General features: G+C 52.0%; 1 protein-coding gene across 1 annotated transcript; it reads right to left on the minus strand.

Annotated features, from left to right (window-relative positions):
* Positions 1-516: 516 nt before the first annotated feature.
* On the minus strand, positions 517-14,467 carry LOC140189032 (5'-3' exonuclease PLD3-like; the record flags this gene model as incomplete). The annotated part of the gene is made up of 3 exons (XM_072245713.1): positions 517-6,114; positions 10,169-10,268; positions 14,300-14,467. Coding segments are annotated over 3 exons (474 nt in total), but the record flags the coding sequence as incomplete, so codon positions are not given.
* Positions 14,468-16,314: the final 1,847 nt, after the last annotated feature.

A 16,314-nucleotide genomic window follows, 5' to 3' on the forward strand; every position in this document is an offset into this window, starting at 1 on the left:
GGTGGCGTGCAGGGATTTGTTTTAAACTGGCATTGTGTTCAGCTCTGACGGGCTCCCGTGCTTGCGATGTCCCACGGCCCTGCGTGGGCGGCGGGAAGGAGTGTCACATGGTCGCGCGGAGCTGGGCGGGCACACCAGAGGTAAAGTTACCCTGGGCTACAGCTCTAATTCAAGAGCAACACACGCCAAATGCTGGGGGGACTCCGCAGGCCGGGCAGCATCTACAGAGGGCTTTAAAGAGTTGACGTTTCGTGCCGAGACCCACCATCAATCCGGAAAGTGAGTAGTTCTGCTTTCAACATGAGTGCAGTATCAGATGTGGTTCAGTGACTGTAACACTGATGTCCAGCAACGGTGAGGATTCCTCAGTGTTGAATACAGTCCTCCCCTCGCACCGTACATCAGTGTGAATACTTTCAGCCTCCGTGCCTTTACAGGCCAGGGGTTATTTTGACAGTAATATTTCATCGTCCAAAAAAAAATCCATGCAAGTCCCAAGGGGAAAAAAAAGCATCAAACACTTTATTTCAACACAAGCATGACAAATCTTTTTTTAAAAAAAGCATTCTAAAACAGCATTCAGAAAACAACTTCAATTCAAGGCAGAAAGGAAACTTACCATGGCAACACCACCTTTTAAGTTAGGAGTGTTAACCACCCCCCCTCCACCCCCAGAAGAGCTGGATATCCAATTCCATCCCCAAACCTATCCAAAATCCTATTAAATGTTGAAATCGAACCCGCATCCACCACTTCCAGTGGCACCCTCCCGAGTGAAGAATTTCCCCCTTGAACGTTTCACCTTTCACCCTTAACCCATGACCCCTAGTTCTAGTCTCACCCAACCTCAGTGGAAAAAGCCTGCTTGCATTTACCCTATTTATACCCCTCGTAATTTTGTATACCTCTATCAAATCTCCCCTCATTCTCCTACGCTCCAGGGAATCAAGTCCTAACCTCTCCCTATAATTCAGGTCCTCAAGCCCTGGCAACATCTTATTTACATCCTTCCTGTAGGTAGGTGACCAGAACTGTACACAATACTCCAAACTGGGCCTCGCCGGTGTCTTGTACAACCTCAGTGTAACATCCCAATTCCTGTACTCAGGTTTATGAAGGCCAATGTGCCACTAGCTTTCTTCCCAACCCTATCTACAGTTGTCCTGCAGCAGACACACTTCACGCCTGATTTTAATCCCCCCTCGGACTGCAGGGAGAACGGGTTGTGTTGTGCCGTGTACAAATCTGCATGGCGTGGAGAGCTTTGGTGTATTTAATGTCTGCTAGCACCGGAACTGTCCCTTAAGTGGTAAGTACTGGCCGAGCTCAACACACACAGCATCCCCGGTCTTGGCCACAGCTCCTTACCCAGTTGTAGCGTGAGAGCAGGGGTTTTCACATAAACCTTTGAGTACAAGACACTGGAGCAGAATTAGGCCAGCCTGCCCATCGTGTCTGCTCCACTGTTCAATCATGGCTGATTTATTTTCTCTCCAAACCCCATTCTACTTGCCTTTGCCCCATAATCTTTGATGCCTTTACTAATCGATGTTCCAACCTCTGCTGTGGCACAGAATTCCACAGATTTGCCTCCCTCTGCCTGAAGAGATTCCTCCTCGTCTGTTCTAAATGGATGTTCTACTCTGAGGCTGTGCCCTCTGGTCCTAGTCTCTCCCACTGCTCCAAGTCCCAAATGCCCAGACCTGCCTCTCAGTTTTTTTGCACTACCTTACTTTCCATTTTCTATTTATGATTTATGATTACATTTTTAATACTTACTATCGATTTGTACTCCAGGGAGCGGGAAGCACAGAATCAAATATCACTGTAATGATTGTACGTTCTAGTATCAATTGTTTGGCGAGAATAAAGTATGAAGTAAGTAAATCCACTCTGTTTTAAAGTGGATTAATTGCAACTGTTCAGAAACTTTCCGCCTTAGCAGAAAGCTAGCCAGTGGCTTGGTAATGCGTTGGAAGTTACTGAATATTGCGAGCTTAACGTCAAACACAAAGGCTGCCAGAAATTCTCCTTAGCATTTGGAAGCTTTGGACTAGCGCAGGATTTGGTATTTATTGGTAGGGAGAATGAGTCCAGAGGAGGTTCATAAGAATGAACAAGTGTTAGAGGAGTGGCTCCGAGCCAGTACTCACTGGACTTTAGAAGAGTGAAGGGGAGAATCTCACTGAAACCCATAAAATATTGAGTAGACTGAACGTGGAGAGGACGTTTCCAATAGAGGGAGAATCTAGAACCAGGGGGCACAGCCTCAGAATGCAAGGACAGTCTTTTAGTTTTAAGCACAAAGATGAGGAGGAATTTCTTCAGCCGGAGAGTGGTGAATCTGGAATTTGTTGGCATAGTCAAATGTGGAGGCCAAGTTATTGGGTGTATATAAAGCTGAGGTCGACGGGTTCTTGATTAGCGAGGGCAAAGACAGGAGGATAGGGTTGAGAGGGATAATAAATCAGCCACGATTGAATGGCGGAGCAGACTCGATGGTCCGAATGGCCTAAATCTGCACAAACTGGAAGCCTCAGCAACCAGGGAAACAGCAGCACCTTTGTAACACAAACCGCACCGATTTCAATATGGTGGCCCACTCACAGCTTCACCTGGACATCTAGGAACGCTAGTGAACGGCTGCCTGCCAGAACATCGGTAAACAAATGCAAAGAAAATACACAAAATATCAGAGGGGGACAATCAATTGGCCATGATGAAACGCTGCAGACTCACTGGGCTGAATGGTATCATTCTGTTCCTGTGTCTTATCGTTCCTACACACTTTAATTCTCAGAAGGGGTTTCAACTTCGCTGGCAAAGCCAGCACTGTTGCACGCCCTTAGGCTGATTCCTACCAGCACTGCAGTCTGGGCAGGAAATTCCAGGATTTGTAACCAGTAATAAAGGAACCGTAGCTACCTTTCCAAGCTAGGGCGGGGAGGGTGGAATCTGCAGTTGGTGCCACTTCCCACATGCCTACTGCTTTTGGTGTTAGAGGTCACGGGCTACTTTGACCTAAATGACTTTGGGGTTTACTGCAACACCATCCATCCATGCCTGGTGCCTATGACGTCACATTTTTAAACTTGTGCCCCGACTCGCCTGCGGGACGTTGCTGCTGGGCAGTTGGTCAAGGGGACAGGGTCCCCTGTCAGAAGCAGCCGGTGCCAGGTCCAGACCTCCACTGACTCCCTCTGGACGTCTGACTTCAGGTCTCGGGGGTGAAGTGGGCAGGGGTTTGCCAGTACCCGGCCGTGGGCTGGGATCTGCGAGACCTGCGAGGGCACGTTGTCCCCAGCATCAGTAACACCGGGTATGCCATCCCTCGATCGGACAGATTCAGACATCCTGAACTGTGGATCCCACCACTTCGGGCCAGTAAAATAAAGCAGAACACTACAGCCCACAGTGTGCGTAACTTCTAACCTATTCTAAGATCAATCCAGCTCTTCTCTCCTATGTAGCCCCCCCCTTTTTTTCTATCATCCATGTGCCTAAGAGTCTCTTAAACATCCCTAATGTATCTGCCTCTACCACACACCTCCCCACTCCTGTGTAAAGAATTTACCCCTCCCATACTTTCCTCCATTCACCTTAAGGTTACTCCCCCTTACATTAGCCACTTCCACCCCCAAGAAAAAGCTTCTGGCTGTCCCCGCGATCTGAACCCCTTGTATCAGGTCACCTCTCATCCTCCTCTCCAAAGAGAAAAGCCCGAGCTCGCCCTGTGAACAAGCTGTTTCAACTTTGGGTTAGCCAACAAAAACTAGCCAGTTGACACTCGATTAGTAACGAAGAGAAGGCGGGAGAACGGGCCTTGTGAGGGGCAGTAAACCAGCCACGGACGAACAGCAGTACAGACTCGATGGGCCGGACGTCCCAATACTGCTCCTGTGTTTTATGGTTAAACTCAGGATGAAAGAGCTGCCATTTCAGAAATCGCCGGGCGGATTTATAACAGACTGTTTAAAATTTAGCACAGTTCATCCTTTAGCAACTTCCGAGAAACAAAAACAAATCTTTGGATTCTCCAATAAATTATCCAGGAGGAATTAGTCAACAACTAATGTTGGGATACACTGAGAAATGAATGTAACAGGTTTTCTCTATCAAGTTTAAGAGGCTCAGCAAAATAAGGGTGCAATTATAGAAGTTCACAAAACAAATATTCTCTACTCCTGTATCTAAAAACTATGTTCCGATAGGCAAGGGTCTGGCTAATTATTGCTACATGTCCGTATAAAAAAATAATCACTCATTCTTTGTCCAAGCTACATAAATCCTACAATAGAGAACAAGAGCCTTCAAAAATAGAACTGTTAACAAAATATACATTTAAAAGTTCTCCCTTCTAGGAATACTTTTATAACTGAACACTATATTGGTCCTCTGTGCAGCAGTCTAAGGGGGCAAAGGTCAGTGGTAACAACAGCGATCAACTCTGGGCGATTGTCCTCACCGCTAACAAGTCCGCTTGACACTGTACACTATTACCACAGATCTAGCGGGCTAAGCACGTAGCCCAGTTTGAAACTATACCTATACTCAGAGGCCACTTTATCAGCGCACCTGCTCATGAATCTAATCAGCCAATCACCTGGCAGCAACTCCAAGCGTCAAAGCACGCAGACACGGTCAAGAGGCTTGGTTGCTGTTCAGACCGAACACGAGAATGGGGATGAAATGTGATCTGGGTGATTTTGTTTTTTGACCGTGGAGCGACTGTCGGTGCCAGGCGGGGGTGGTTTGAGCGTTCTGGAAACCGCTGATCTGGGGGTTTTCCACGCGCGGCGGTCCCCGAAGTTTACGGAGAATGGGCGCAAGGAACTGGTGGGGAGGGGGGAGAGAGAAAAACATCCAGCAGGCGGCAGCCCTGTTAATGGTGCTCAGGCTGGTTCAAGCTAACAGTGACTCAAATAACCAGCCGTTACCACAGCAGTGTGCAGAAGAGCATCTCTGAACGCACAACACGTCAAACCTTGATGTGGACGGGCTGCAGCAGCAGAAAACCACGCCAGGTTCCACGCCTGTACTTACAAAGTGGCCACTGAGTGTTTCATCCAAAACAGGACAGTGTACTGCATATATACAGTTTGTGTCCTCTCTCCGACAAAGCGTTAAATCCTAATAATCCTTCTCGGCAGAAAGTTTCCTAATCCTATGCTATGCAAGTGGCCTTGGCGAACCAGAGTCTGGACGAGGCACAATGCAAACGCAACTTTTTTTTTAATATATATGTATATTACAAGTACCCAGGTGGGGAGGGAGAAGCTGAGAAACTTTTATGTAAACTGCTGTGCGTACGTATACCCGTGAGCTTCGCAGATGAGTGAGAGGAGACGAGCTGGGGCCTGAGAGTTAAAATCTAGGCTGAGTGGCATTCGCAGGCAGAGACAGGGCCGGGGATCCAAAATACCAGCAACTCCACCTGCCTCGGAGCAGAAGAGCTTCCCCTTGTGGCACGGGCAGCCAGAGAGTCATTCAAAGGCTGCTTCCTACAATCACGCTTGCTGCGTGAGCCGAAAAGGTGGGGTGGGAATCGGAAAACCGTACAAATTCCGACAAATCCAAAGTTTGTGTCTCTGCTAACAACGGCTTCTGGAAGGGCCCTAGGGGGTTGAGGGGTCAAGGTTCAAGAGTGACGGCAGCTTCCACATCATGAAATTCCTCCTGTCGGCACCGTCCCCTCCTTTACTGTCACGGGACCGCAAAGCAGTGGAGAGTTCCGAAACCCATGCCAGCTTTAAAACGAAAATGCCACCCAGCCTCTGGGAAGAGATGAGGAACGGAGGGAGGGAGTGTGAGACTCTGCTGCTCTCTCCCCCCACCCCTCTGCCAGCCAGTCCCCTCCCTCCCACCGCCCATCCTTCACGGAACGGACTTGCACGACGCTCGCTGCTGCCTACGCGCTCCGCTTCGATTCCAGGCATTCTTTAACTCCTTTGCTGCCCAGCTCCAGGGCGTGCTCAGAGTCCCAGTCACGCTGGAAAACGGCCTTCAGCTGGCTCTGCACCGTGCCGGGGTTCCCCGCATCCGCCCCAGTCTGGTTGATGACCAGTCCCACGCCAGCCGTCCTGATGAAGTAGTCTTCGGACCAGTTGGATGTTCCTTTCGAAGCAAAAAAGATCACAAGTTACATGCTTGTGACAACTTCGTGGTCAGCCCCCTTCCTCTCTCCTCATATCTCCTACCTGTTCCAAAATCTGCATATCGGTATTTACTTTTGGATCTGCCATCATATTTGCCATCATGTAAATAGTGCTTAAATTAGCATAAATTTGCATAATAAATGATAGAGAGAGAAAAAGAAAGAAAATGGATGGGAGGTGTATGGAGGGATATCGTCCGTGTGCAGGTCAGTGGGACTAGGCAGAAAATGGTTCGGCACAGCCAAGAAGGGCCAAAGGGCCTGTTTCTGTGCTGTAGTTTCTATGGTTCTATGGATTTAGGACGAGGGGTACCCCAGGCTACTGTGGGAGGTGAAGGAGGAGATTGCTGAGCCTCTGGCGATTACCTTCGTATCATCAATGGGGACGGGATAGATTCCAGAGGATTGGAGGGTTGCAGATGTTGTTCCCTTATTGAAGAAAGGGAGTAGAGAGAGCCCAGGAAATTATAGACCACTGAGTCTTACTTCAGTTGATGGAGACGATCCTGAGAGGCAGGATTTGTGAACATTTGGAGAGGCACAGCTGTGTCAAAGGCAGGTCGTGCCTTATGAGCCTGACTGAATTTTTTGAGGATGTGACTAAACACGTTGATGAAGGTAGAGCCGTAGATGTAGTGTATATGGATTTCAGCAAGGCATTTGATAAGGTACCCCATGCAAGGCTTATTGAGAAAGTAAGGAGGCATGGGATCCAAGGGGACATTGCTTTGTGGATCCAGAACTGGCTTGCCCACAGAAGGCAAAGAGTGGTTGTAGACGGGTCATATTCTGCATGGAGGTCGGTGACCAGTGGTGTGCCTCAGGGATCTGTTCTGGGACCCCTACTCTTTGTGATTTTTATAAATGACCTGGATGAGGTAGTGGAGGGATGGGTTAGTAAATTTGCTGATGACACAAAGGTTGGGGGTGTTGTGGATAGTGTGGAGGGTTATCAGAGGTTACAGCGGGACATTGATTGGATGCAAAACTGGGCTGAGAAGTGGCAGATGGAGTTCAACCCAGATAAGTGTGAGGTGGTTCATTTTGGTAGGTCAAATATGATGGCAGAATATAGTATTAATGGTAAGACTCTTGGCAGTGTGGAGGATCAGAGGGATCTTGGGGTCTGAGTCCATAGGACACTCAAAGCTGCTGTGCAGGTTGACTCTGTGGTTAAGAAGGGATATGGTGCATTGGCCTTCATCAATCGTGGGATTGAGTTTAAGACCCGAGAGGTAATGTTGCAGCTATATAGGACCCTGGTCAGACCCCACTTGGAGTACTGTGCTCAGTTCTGGTTGCCTCACTACAGGAAGGACGTGGAAACCATAGAAAGGGTGCAGAGGAGATTTACAAGGATGTTGCTGGATTGGGGAGCATGCCTTATGAAAACAGGTTGAGTGAACTCGGCTTTTTCTCCTTGGAGCGACGGAGGATGAGAGGTGACCTGATAGAGGTGTATAGGATGATGAGAGGCATTGATCATGTGGACAGTCAGAGGCTTTTTCCCAGGGCTGAAATGGCTAGCACAAGAGGACACAGTTTTCAGGTGTTTGGGAGTAGGTACAGAGGAGATGGCAGGGGTAAGTTTTTTTATGCAGAGAGTGGGGAGTGCGTGGAATGGGCTGCTGGTGACAGTGGTGGAGGCGGAAACGATAGGGTCTCTTAAGAGACTCCTGGACAGGTACATGGATCTCAGAAAAATAGAGGCAATGGGTAACCCTAGGTAATTTCTAAGGTAGGGACATGTTGGGCACAGCTTTGTGGGCCGAAGGGCCTGTATTGTGCTGTAGGTTTTCTGTAGTTCTGTCGAGCTAACCTTTAAGGTTTTTGGGTTGGTTCAGAGACCTCACAGAGGCGGGGAGCGTGCGCGACCGCGCTTACTGTGGGAATCCCCAGGAGGTAGACATAACATTGAAGATCGGCTCCACTGTCACACGTACGTCCGAACAAAGTGCGTCCTTCAGCGCCACAGACCGGGGATGCGCTGGGGGCAGCCTACGAGTGTTACCCAGCTTCCAGCATCAAAGCCGCTTGCCCAGCAGCCAGCCTAATCGGTAGGTCTTTGGTCACGCAGTCACCGGGAGAACGTGCAAACTCCGTAACAGCAGCGGCAGGAATTTAACCTGGTCACCGTACTACAGGAAGGACGCTGAGGCTTTGGAGAGGGTGCAGAAGAGATTTATAAAGACCCTGCAACACTCACAATATGCTGGAGGAACTCAGCAGGCCGGGCAGCATCCGTGGAAACGATCAGTCGACGTTTCGGGCCGGAACCCTTCATCACGACTGTAGAGGGAAGGGGCAGAGGCCCTATAAAGAAGGTGGGGGGAGGGTGGGAAGGAGAAGGCTGGTAGGTTCCAGGTGAAAAACCAGTAAGAGGAAAGATAAAGGGGTGGGGGAGGTGATAGGCAGGAAAGGTGAAGAAGGAATAGGGGAAAACACAATGGGTAGTAGAAGGAGGTGGAACCATGAGGGAGGTGATAGGCAGCTGGGGGAGGGGGCAGAGTGACATAGGGATAGAGGAAGGGAGGGGGTGGGAATTACCGGAAGTAGGAGAATTCTATGTCCATACCAAGGGGCTGGAGACTACCTAGATGGTATATGAGGTGTTGCTCCTCCAACCTGAGTTTAGCCTCATCATGGCAGTAGAGGAGGCCATAAACAGACATATCTGAATGGGATTGGGAAGCAGAGTTGAAGTGGGTGGCTACTGGGAGATCCTGTCCCAGCCCCTTGGTATGAACATCGAATTCTCCGACTTCCGGTAATTCCCTCCCCCTCCCTTCCCTCATCCCAGTTTTCACTCTGTCCCCTCCCCCAGCTGCCTATCACCTCCCTCATAGTTCCGCCTCCTTCTACTACCCATTGTGCTTTGTGTTCCTTCTTCACCTTTCCTGCCTATCACCTCCCTGCCTCCTCTGCCCCACCCCTTTATCTATCCCCTTACTGGTTTTTCACCTGGAACCTACCAGCCTTCTCCTTCCCACCCTCCCCCCACCTTCCTTATAGGGCCTCTGCCCCTTCCCTCTACAGTCCTGACAAAGGGTTCCGGCCCGAAGCATCGACCGATCGTTTCCACAGATGCTGCCCGAACTGCTGAGTTCCTCCAGCGTGTTGTGAGCGTTGCTTTTACCCCAGCATGTGCAGAGTATTTTGTGTTTATAAGGACACTGCCTGGTTTAGAGGACGTGTGCTACCACGAGAGGCTGGATAGACTTGGGTTGTTTTCTCTGGAACGTTGGAGGCTGCGGGGAGATCTGATAGAGGTTTATAAGATTATGAGAGGCAGAGAGAGAGTGGACATATCTGTTTCCTGGGGTTGAAATGTCTCATACCAGAGGGATAGGTTTTGGGGAGTGGGGATGCGAGGGCAGGTTTTTTACTCAGAGAGCTGTGGAGGCCTGGAACGGTGGCAGAGGCCATTACATTAGAGGCTTTTAAGAGACATCGCTGGTGGCACAGTGGATTCCGGAGCGAAGGCTCCCGAGTTCAAATCCAAGTCAGACCATGCCCCCCACCCCCACCCGAGCACGCTTTCCATCCGTGCCAGGTTGAGCGTCGAGCTAGCCACTCGGCCCCGTGAAAAAAATACAAGGGTCGAGTCAGGAACGTTCATATCGTGACCCGGTTAATCCAAAAGGAGACCAATCCCGACACCACGCACCAGACGAGAATGGCCAACTGTCTGGTGTGACACGCTGAAAAGAAAAAGAGACGTTTGGATGGGCACACGGATGTGAGGAGGATGGCGGGATAGGGACATGGTGTAGGCAGGAGGGTTGGGGTGCTTCTGATTTGCTTTTTAGCTGGGATAGCACAGACACTGTGGGCCGAAAGGCCTGTCCCTGAGCTGTACTCTTCGATAACAGTCGCTGCCCTCGTCAAACGAGCGCGCTGACTGCGATGCTGCCGTGCGAGCCTGTAAGGCGGCAATCGCAGCAGCCTTCAGTGGCGGATGAGAGGCGGCGGGGGTACGGGCGAATCACCCCTCCTCCGACCCAGAGCACTCACCGATATAAGCAATGCGGTCAGTCACCATGTACTTGTTGTGGTTGACCCTGCCGAAGGGAATCCTCCGCTGCTCCGCGGTGGCTGGAACCCGGAAGAGTTTCTGCAACAGAGTACAAAACAGGCTGGGGCGGTCCAAAGCCTCACCGGAAGGAGCCGGCCACGAATGATCCGCAGACCGCCGCGTTGAGGTTGTACAGGAGGGCCAAACCCAGAGTACTCTTGGTCACCTGCCTACCCTACCAGAAAGATGGCGATAAGGTTGAAAGAGGGCAGAGAAAATTTACCAGGATGTTGCCGGGACTTGAGGACCTGACGTATAAGGAAAGGTTGAATAGGTTCGGACTGTTCCCTGGAGAATGGTGGGGGGGAGATTTGACAGAGGTATGCAAAATCCCCCTCAGCTTCCCCTCAAATACGGGCACGGGCACTGACTAGAAGGGCCAAGATGGCCTGTTTCCGTGCTGTAATTGTTACATGGTTATTTTCACCTTTCACCCTTAACCCATGACCTCTGGTTGTAGTCCCACCCAACCTCAGTGGGAAAAAAGCCTGCTTTCATTTACCCTGTCTACACCTCTCATAATTACATATTAACAATTTAAAGGCATCCGTTGGTCTTGCGAGACCGTGGATCTGCGCCTGGAAAGTCTTCACTCTCCAGGGCGCAGGCCTGGGCAAGGTTGTATGGAAGACCAGCAGTTGCCCATGCTGCAAGTCTCCCCTCTCCACGCCACCGATGTTGTCCGAGGGAAGGGTATTAGGACCCATACAGCTTGGCACCGATGTCGTCGCAGAGCAATGTGTGGTTAAGCGCCTTGCTCGAGGACACAACACGCTGCCTCGGCTGGGGCTCGAACTCACGACCTTCAGATCACTAGACCGACGCCTTAACCACTTGGCCATGTGCTCACGTAATGACGTATACCTCTATCAAATCTCCTCTCGTTCTCCTGCGCTCTAAGGAACAAAGTCCGAATCTATTTGATCTTCCCCTAGAACTCCAGTCCTCCTAACTGGAGTTCTCGGGGATATTGGGATATTGTTGGCCAGACCTAAGCTGGTGGCAGATCGGCGTACGGGAGGGAGACTGAAAACCTGGTTGAATGGCGTTACCCTCTCCCAGAGCCAGCGGGAGCAAAGAGCTGTCTTCAGGAGGAGGAAACCGAAGGGTCCGTGGGCCAGTCCTCATCGGGGGAATCAGACAGGGTCAGCAACGTTAAATTCCTCAGCGTTTCCCTGTCCTGGGTCCAGCCCGTGCTAAGTGCCATCACAAAGGTGACAGACACAGCAGCAGTTCTACTTCCTCAGAAGTTTCTGCAGGTTCGGCATGTCGTCTAAAACTTTGACAAACTTCTCTAACTGCAAGGAGAGGATGCTGACTGTCTGCATTGCGGGCTGGTATGAAACACCAATGCCCTCGAACGGAAAATCCTGCAGAAGGTAGTGGATTCAGCCCCAGTAAAGCCCTCCCCACCATCGAGCACATCGACGTGAAACGCTGTCGGAGGAAAACAGCGTCCATCATCAGAGACCCCCACCACCCAGGCCGTGCCCTCTTCTCACTGCTGCCATCAGGAAGGAGGTACAGGAGCCTCAGGTCCCACGCCACCAGGTTCAGGAACAGCCTCAACCATCAGGCTCCCGAGTCACGGTGGTTAACTTCACCCACCTCAACCCTGAGCTGACTCCACGACCTATGGACTCCGTGACTTGTGTTCTCAATATTGATCACTTTCTGTATTTTCTGAGGTCTTCTGCACGCCGGTTGTTTGTCCGTCTCGGTTGTGAGATTTTTCACCGATTCCATTGTGTTTCTTTCTACCGATTGCGAAGGCCCGCAAGACAGTGAATTTCAGGGTCGCGTACGGTGACATGCATGTACTTTGACAGAGAGTTAACTGTGAGCTCGAGTCCCAGAGACGTCCGTGTAAAATTCCTGCGCACTCCTTCAATCTAGTTGTAGGGAGGTGACCAGGACTACACGCAATAATCCGGAGCTGGAAGGGTCAGCATCTTCCCCCTTCCCGGACGCCGCCTGACCTGCTGGGTACTGTCATCATCCCCTGATTCCTGTCCTTCCACAGACTGATCTCTGCAGTCACCGAGTTCCCGGGCAGCCCCAGCACTTTCATTTCCCAAGCCGGAGCAGGGGGTTCGATCCCCACCTCTGGTAACGTCTGTGTGGAGTTTGCACGCTCCTCCCCCCGTGACAGCAGGTGGTATACTTTCCCAAAAGAGTGCGGTTAATTGTGCGTGAGTGGGAAAGTTTGGGGGTGGGGGGAGAGTCGAGGAGGTGGTTGATATCTGATGTGGATTCACTGAGCCACAGGCCTATTTCTATGACTCTGTCTGAGGGAGGGGCATTCTCCAGGTTAGATATCCTAGATCCTTAAGCTCAGAATGGATGTTCTACCAAAGAAAGAAGCACTGACACAAAAACGATAAGGTATAGGAGCAGAATTAGGCCATTCAGCCCATAGAGTCAGCTCTGCCATTCCATCACGGCTGATTTATTAAGCCTCTCAACCCCATTCTCCTGCCTTCTCCCCGTAATCCACACTAAACAAGACCCTATCAGCACCTGCTTTAATGACTTAGCCTCCACAGCCACCTGTGGCCAACAAATTCCACCAGATTCACCACCTTCTGGCTAAAGAAATTCCTCCTCATCTCCGTTCTAAAGGGACGTCCTTCTGTTCTGAAACTGTGTCCTCTGGTCCTAGGTTCTCCCACTGCAGGAAACATCCTCTCCGTCCAGGTCTTTCGGTATGTGGTAGGTATCTGATCTCCTCACCTTTGGGTTTGAGGGTCAAAACCCTTGGGCAGCAGGGTAACTATGAACTTATTCTCTGATTTCAGACGCCCCCCTCTGTCCCTGATCCACTCTGTTCCTCCTACACCCGGCCCAGCCATCCTCACCCCGTTCCTTTCTCCATCTGTCCATCACCCACACACTCCTCCCTCTCCCAGCCTCTGTTACTATTCCCACTCTCCCCTCCTCCACCTGTCCATCACCCACACACTCCTCCCTCTCCCAGCCTTGGTCACTATTCCCACTCTCCCCTCCTCCATCTGCCCATTATCCCCTCACCCAGATCCACCCATCACCTCCCAGCCTCGGTCACTATTCCCACTCTCCCCTCTCCTGGGTCCACCCATCACCTCCTGCACCCCAACTCCTCACCTCTTTATTCCAGCTTTTTCCCCCACCCCCTGTTGTTCAGCCCAAATGAAGATAAAGATTTGCTATATTTGTCATAACCCTCCAGGAGGACCATAACCTCGCAGTAGGGCTTGGAGGCTTGCCTGCCTCAGTGACCTGGAGAGCTCTGCTGGCTGGGGTCAGGGCTTTGTGCTTTGGCTCTTGGTAGGGTCACCCATGCCAAACAGGTCAAAGGGGAGAGGTCAAACTAAGAGTGGCCCACCGGTCCTCCAGGTTCGGGGCTAACAACCCTGACTGGTCAAACAAAACTGTTCCGGAAACGGCAATGAAGATTCCTTCTCCATCTGAGTGTGACGGTATTCCTGAGTCTCCACCCGGGACTTGCGTGACCGACAGTGGTGAAAACTAAGAGGAAGCTCCTGACACGAGGGGGGAAGCCCTGAACACCGCCAGAGATGGAGGAGCTTCATCACTGCCTGAAACACCAGCGGGATAACAGCCGGTAGGTTTTCTGTCACACGCACATCGAAACATGCAGTGAAGTGTGTCACTTGCGTCAACAACCCACACGGTCCGGGGATGTGCTGGGTGTGCGGGGGAGAGCCCGCAATTGTCGTCACACGACCGCCGAGCCGGAATGTGGGAAGAAATCAGAGCGTCTGGGGCTAACGTGCCGGGTTTCGGGGAGGACGTGCAAACTCCTTACCGTCAGCGGCAGGAATCGAACCCCGGCCGCCGTGCAGCGTCACGCTACCCTGCCGTCCCTGACCCCTCGGCCCAGACGCCAACTGTCCATTCACCCCCTCGGATGCTGCCCGAGCCGCTGACGTCCCCCAGCAGCTCCTCCGCCCCCAGATTACAGCGTCTGCCATCTCGTGCCTCTCCAAGTGACGACCGCCCGCTGGCGCGAGCGGGAGTCCCACCCCGCCGGCCTCCCCCCCCCCCCCCCCCCGGACGCTGCAACTCACCACCTCAACTCTGCAACTGAGCGGCTCCTTTCGCAGGACGTCCAGTGCCTCCAGGAAGACCAGCATGGGGGCGTACGTGTGTGGCCAGCAGCTGATCAGCAGGCGGACGGTCACCTTGCGCTCGCAGGCGGCAGCACGCAACCGGTCCTCGATCGTTGGCCAGTATCTGGGGCGAGGAAAAGACGGCAGCGGGAGTTAGGCGGGGGCAGGGGGTAGAGACGCTGCCTCGCGGCTACACCCGCTCGCGGGGAAGGCTTTGGGAGTAAACCCCGAGGGAGAAATCGGAGCAGGATTCCCTGAGGCAGTCCTACGTTGAGTTCAACGCTGACTGGCAGCTCCTGGTGCCAAGCTGATGTGTGGAGAGGGGGCGCTTGCTACAAGGGCAACAGCTTGCTCTCCGTATCGTACTGCCCGGCCTTGCAGATCTGGACAGCCAGGGCACAACATCCACAGTGAACTCTGACCGACAGAGGCCTGTGTAAGTATACACAAGACTAGAAGGTATAGGAGCAGGAGTAGGCCATTCTGCCCATTGAGGCTGCTCTGCCATTCAATCATGGGCTGATCCAATTCTTCCAATCGTCCCCACTCCCCTGCCTTCTCCCATACCCTTTGATGCCCTGGCTAATCAAGAACCTATCTATCTCTGCCTTAAATACACCCAATGACTTGCCTTCCACAGCCACTCGTGGCAACAAATTCCACAGATTTACCACCCTCTGACTAAAGTAATTTCTCCACATCTCTGTTCTAAAAGGACGCCCTTCAATCCGGAAGTCATGCCCTCTTGTCCTAGATTCCCCTACCATGGGAAATAACTTTGCCATATCTAATCTGTTCAGGCCTCTTAACATTCGGAAAGTTTCTATGAGATCCCCCCCTCATTCTCCTGAACTCCAGGGAATACAGTCCAAGAGCTGCCAGACGTTTCTCATATGGTAAGCCTTTCATTCCTATATATGTATGTGTTTGTGTACGTCTGTCTGCATCTGGGCAACGCCAGCCAATTGTCACTCAACCGTGCACACGTATCGCGCCAAGCCAAACGAAATTTGTACAGAACCATACATGTAACTCACACCCAGTAACACAATGTAATATTACCACACACAAATAAAAAAGGTGTGTATACAATTAAAAGTAAACAGGGTAACGCTGCAGGCGTATAATACCTCGTATGTGGTGGCAGGGAGTTCAGTCGTCTCACGGCCTGGGGGAGGGGAAAGAGACCGTCTCCCACCCTAACAGTCCTTGTCCTAATGCTACAGGACCTGCTGCCTGATGGCGGGCGGGGAGGGGGGTGAACAGAGAGATTGCTGGACGGATGGGAGGGATCACTGACAACACAAAGCGCTCCAGGTAATTATCTCGGATAGGAAAATGCTCAGCAGGTCAGGCAGCATCCGCAGAGGGAGAAACAGCAGGGATTTTGGGGTTAACGGGCCCCACTGTCAGAGCTGGAAAAGTGAGAAAACACGGGAGGTTTTAATCGCAGAGGATGGGAGGTGTGTGGAGAGAGAGAATGGGAGGGGGGAGCAGTCCAGGGGGAACAAGAAACAAAAGGAAACAGACAGTACAACCACATTTGTGGGGGGGGGGAGGGGAGGGCAGGGGAAGAGGGGGAGGGGGAGGGGAGGGGGAAGAGGGGGAGGGAGAGAGGAGAGGGGGAGGGGAGGGGAGGGGAGGGGGAGGGAGAGAGGAGAGGGGGAGGGGAGGGGAGAGGGAGGGAGAGAGGGAGTGAGTGAGGGGGGCAGGGACAGAGGGGAGAGAGGACAGAGAGAGGTGGAGGGGTGGGGGAAGAGGGGGAGGGGAGGGGAGGGGTGGGGGAAGAGGGGGAGGTAAAGAGGGAGAAGGGGAGGGAGGGGGAGGCGAGAGGGAGGGAGAAAGGGGGAGGGGAGGGAGAGAAGAGAGAGAGGGGGGAAGAGGGGAGGGGGAGGGGAAAGAGGGGGAGGAGAGGGGAAGGGAGGGGGAGGGGAAAGAGGGGGAGGAGAGGGGAAGGGAGGGGGAGGGGAAAG

Source organism: Mobula birostris, chromosome 28, assembly GCF_030028105.1.
Source record: "Mobula birostris isolate sMobBir1 chromosome 28, sMobBir1.hap1, whole genome shotgun sequence".
Lineage (NCBI taxonomy): Eukaryota > Metazoa > Chordata > Chondrichthyes > Myliobatiformes > Myliobatidae > Mobula > Mobula birostris.